General features: G+C 50.5%; 1 protein-coding gene across 1 annotated transcript in view; it reads left to right on the top strand.

Annotated features, from left to right (window-relative positions):
- The window catches only part of LOC109923393 (potassium voltage-gated channel subfamily KQT member 5-like), a 67,009-nt gene that overhangs the window by 4,856 nt on the left and 59,222 nt on the right, over positions 1–2,931 (top strand). Inside the window, exon 3 of the mRNA XM_048597092.1 lies at positions 1,160–1,250. Coding sequence (XP_048453049.1) covers positions 1,160–1,250 — 91 coding nt within the window. The remainder of the gene's footprint in view (positions 1–1,159; positions 1,251–2,931) is intronic.

The raw sequence follows: 2,931 nt of genomic DNA, 5'->3' as shown, positions 1-2,931 counted from the left end.
CTAACTGACCACCCTCTCTAAATGACTACCCTCTCTAACTGACCTCCATCTCTAACTGACCTCTCTAACTGACCTCCCTCTCTAACTGCCCATCCTCTCTAACTGACCGCCCTCTCTAACTGCCCTCCCTCTCTAACTGACTACCCTGTCTAACTGCCCATCCTCTCTAACTGACCGCCCTCTCTAACTGACCTCCCTCTCTAACTGACCACCCCCTCTAACTGACCACCCTCTCTAAATGACTACCCTCTCTAACTGACCGCCCTCTCTTACTGACCTCGCTATCTAACTGACCACCCTCTCTAACTGACCTCCCTCTCTAAACTGACCACCCTCTCTAACTGACCTCCCTCTCTAACTGACCACCCCCTCTCTAACTGCCCACCCTCTCTAACTGCCCATCCTCTCTAACTGCCCTCCCTCTCTAACTGACCACCCCCTCTCTAACTGACCACCCCCTCTCTAACTGCCCATCCTCTCTAACTGACTGCCCTCTCTAACTGACCTCCCATTCTAACTGACCACCCCCTCTCTAACTGACTGCCCTCTCTAACTGACCTCCCCCTCTAACTGACCACCCCCTCTCTAACTGACCACCCTCTCTAACTGACCACCCCCTCTAACTGACCACACCCTCTCTAACTGACCTCCCTCTCTAACTGACCACCCCCTCTCTAAGTTACTACCCCCACTAACTGGCCGTTACTCTAACTGCCGATTCCCTCTGACTGTCCATTCTGACTGACCATATCCTCTAACTTGCCCACACTCTCAATACCCACGCCCTCTTAGTGACCATCCTCTCTAACTGACCACCCTCTCTAACTGACCACCCCCTCTAACTGACCTCCCTCTCTAACTGACTACCCTCTCTAACTGCCCTCCCTCTCTAACTGACCGCCCTCTCTAACTGACCACCCTCTCTAACTGACCTCCCCCTCTAACTGACCACACCCTCTCTAACTGACCTCCCTCTCTAACTGACCACCCCCTCTCTAACTGACCACCCTCTCTAACTTACCACCCCCACTAACTGGCCATTACTCTAACTGCCGATTCCCTCTGACTGTCCATTCTGACTGACCATATCCTCTAACTTGCCCACACTCTCAATACCCACGCCCTCTAAGTGACCATCTTCTCTATTTGGTCCCCACAGGTTTGCCTTGGTCTTCAGCTGTTTGGTTCTGTCTGTCCTTTCGACAATCCCGGAGCACACTGTTCTTGCCTCACGTTGCCTCTTCATCCTGGTGAGAGCTTTACGAAATGGTCAGAACCTGTTATTAACCAAGTTAAAGCAGGGAACTTGGATATGTTCACGGTAATTGGGAAAAGCCGGTATGGTTTGTGAGAGGAAAATATCTTCAACTCAACTATTGGGTTTCTTTGAAGAAGCAATATATGCTGTGGATAAAGGGAAACTGGTAGATGAACTGTATTTAAATCCAAAAGGCATTTGGTAAGATCCCACATCAAGGACTTTGGAACATGCTCTCTGGAAAGTTAGTGAAAGAAGAATCTTTGAATGTTTTTAAGGTAGAGACAGATAGATACTTGAAAGGTTACCGGGGTAGGCAGGAATGTGATTTTGAGGTTACAATCAGTTCAGCTATGTCCTTAGTGAAAGATGGAGCTGAATGGTCTGGTCCTGTTCCTAATTTCTATTTTCCTTTCGAACTGAAGGAACCATTTACAGATCGGTGTGTGTGTTCCCTCTGCAGTGGGGCCAGAAAGCTGCCAGAAAAGTGACGCTTTTTGCTGAAGCATGTCAAACGGGAGGAAATGGGACCGTTACTTTGGTGCTGAGACTGAATGATGTTGCATTTTGAATTAATAACACCCAGTTCAAATTGGAAATCATAAAAGTTGAAAACCTGCTACAGTAGAAAATGCCAAAAATATTCAGAAAGTGGCAGACTGAAAAAAGGTTGGAGTGGAATCATGATTGAGCTAGAATCACAGTAGCACTGCTGCCAGATGAGAAATTACAAATCCACCGCACCCCAGCCCGGCTCAGCTCTGTATAAAACACAACCAGCCTCTCACACTCACCAGCACTCACACATTCACTCTCATGCAGCAATCCTGCACTTACGCAGTTGACACTCACACATTCCACACACTCGCCAACCCCCTCTCACTCATCCTCCCCAACCCCCCAAGACCTCCGCCCCCCCCCACCCTGCCCCATTCAATATCATGCATTCACAGGCTGAGGGATAAATATTGCTCCCAGGTCACAAAGGAGAATTTCCCTACTTTTGTTCAAGGTAACGCCAAGGGATTTACTCTGGAAAGCACAGTCAGATCCTTATATTGAAGTAAATGCATCTTTAAGAGCTGAGCAGCTAATAATACAGCACTCCCTCCATGCAGACTACCCGACAGTGTGGCACTCCCTCACTACTGGCCCTCTGACAGTGTGGCACTCCCTCACTACTGGCCCTCTGACAGTCGGCACTCCCACAGTACTGACCCTCTGACAGTGCAGCACTCCCTCAGTACTGACCCTCTGACAATGTGGCACTCACTCAGTAATGACCCTCTGACAGTGCAGCACTCCCACAGTACTGACCCTCTGACAGTGCAGCACTCCCTCAGTACTGACCTCTGACAGTGCGGCACTCCCGCAGTACTGACCCTCTGACAGTGCGGCACTCCCTCAGTACTGACCCTCTGACAGTGCGGCACTCCCTCAGTCCTGACCCTCTGACAATGTGGCACTCCCTCAGTCCTGACCCTCTGACAGTGCAGTACTCCCTCAGTACTGACCCTCCGACAGTGCGGCACTCCCTCAGTACTGACCCTCTGACAGTGCAGTACTCCCTCAATACTGACCCTCTGATGGGGCGGCACTCCCTCAGTACTGACCCTGTGACAGTGTGGCAGTCCCTCAGTACTGCCCCTCTGACAGTGCGGCACTCCCTCAGT

This window comes from Rhincodon typus, chromosome 5, assembly GCF_021869965.1.
Source record: "Rhincodon typus isolate 14 chromosome 5, sRhiTyp1.1, whole genome shotgun sequence".
Classification (NCBI taxonomy): Eukaryota; Metazoa; Chordata; class Chondrichthyes; order Orectolobiformes; family Rhincodontidae; genus Rhincodon; species Rhincodon typus.
Note: the sequence above shows the minus strand (reverse complement) of the source record. Positions and strands in the feature narration are given on the sequence as shown.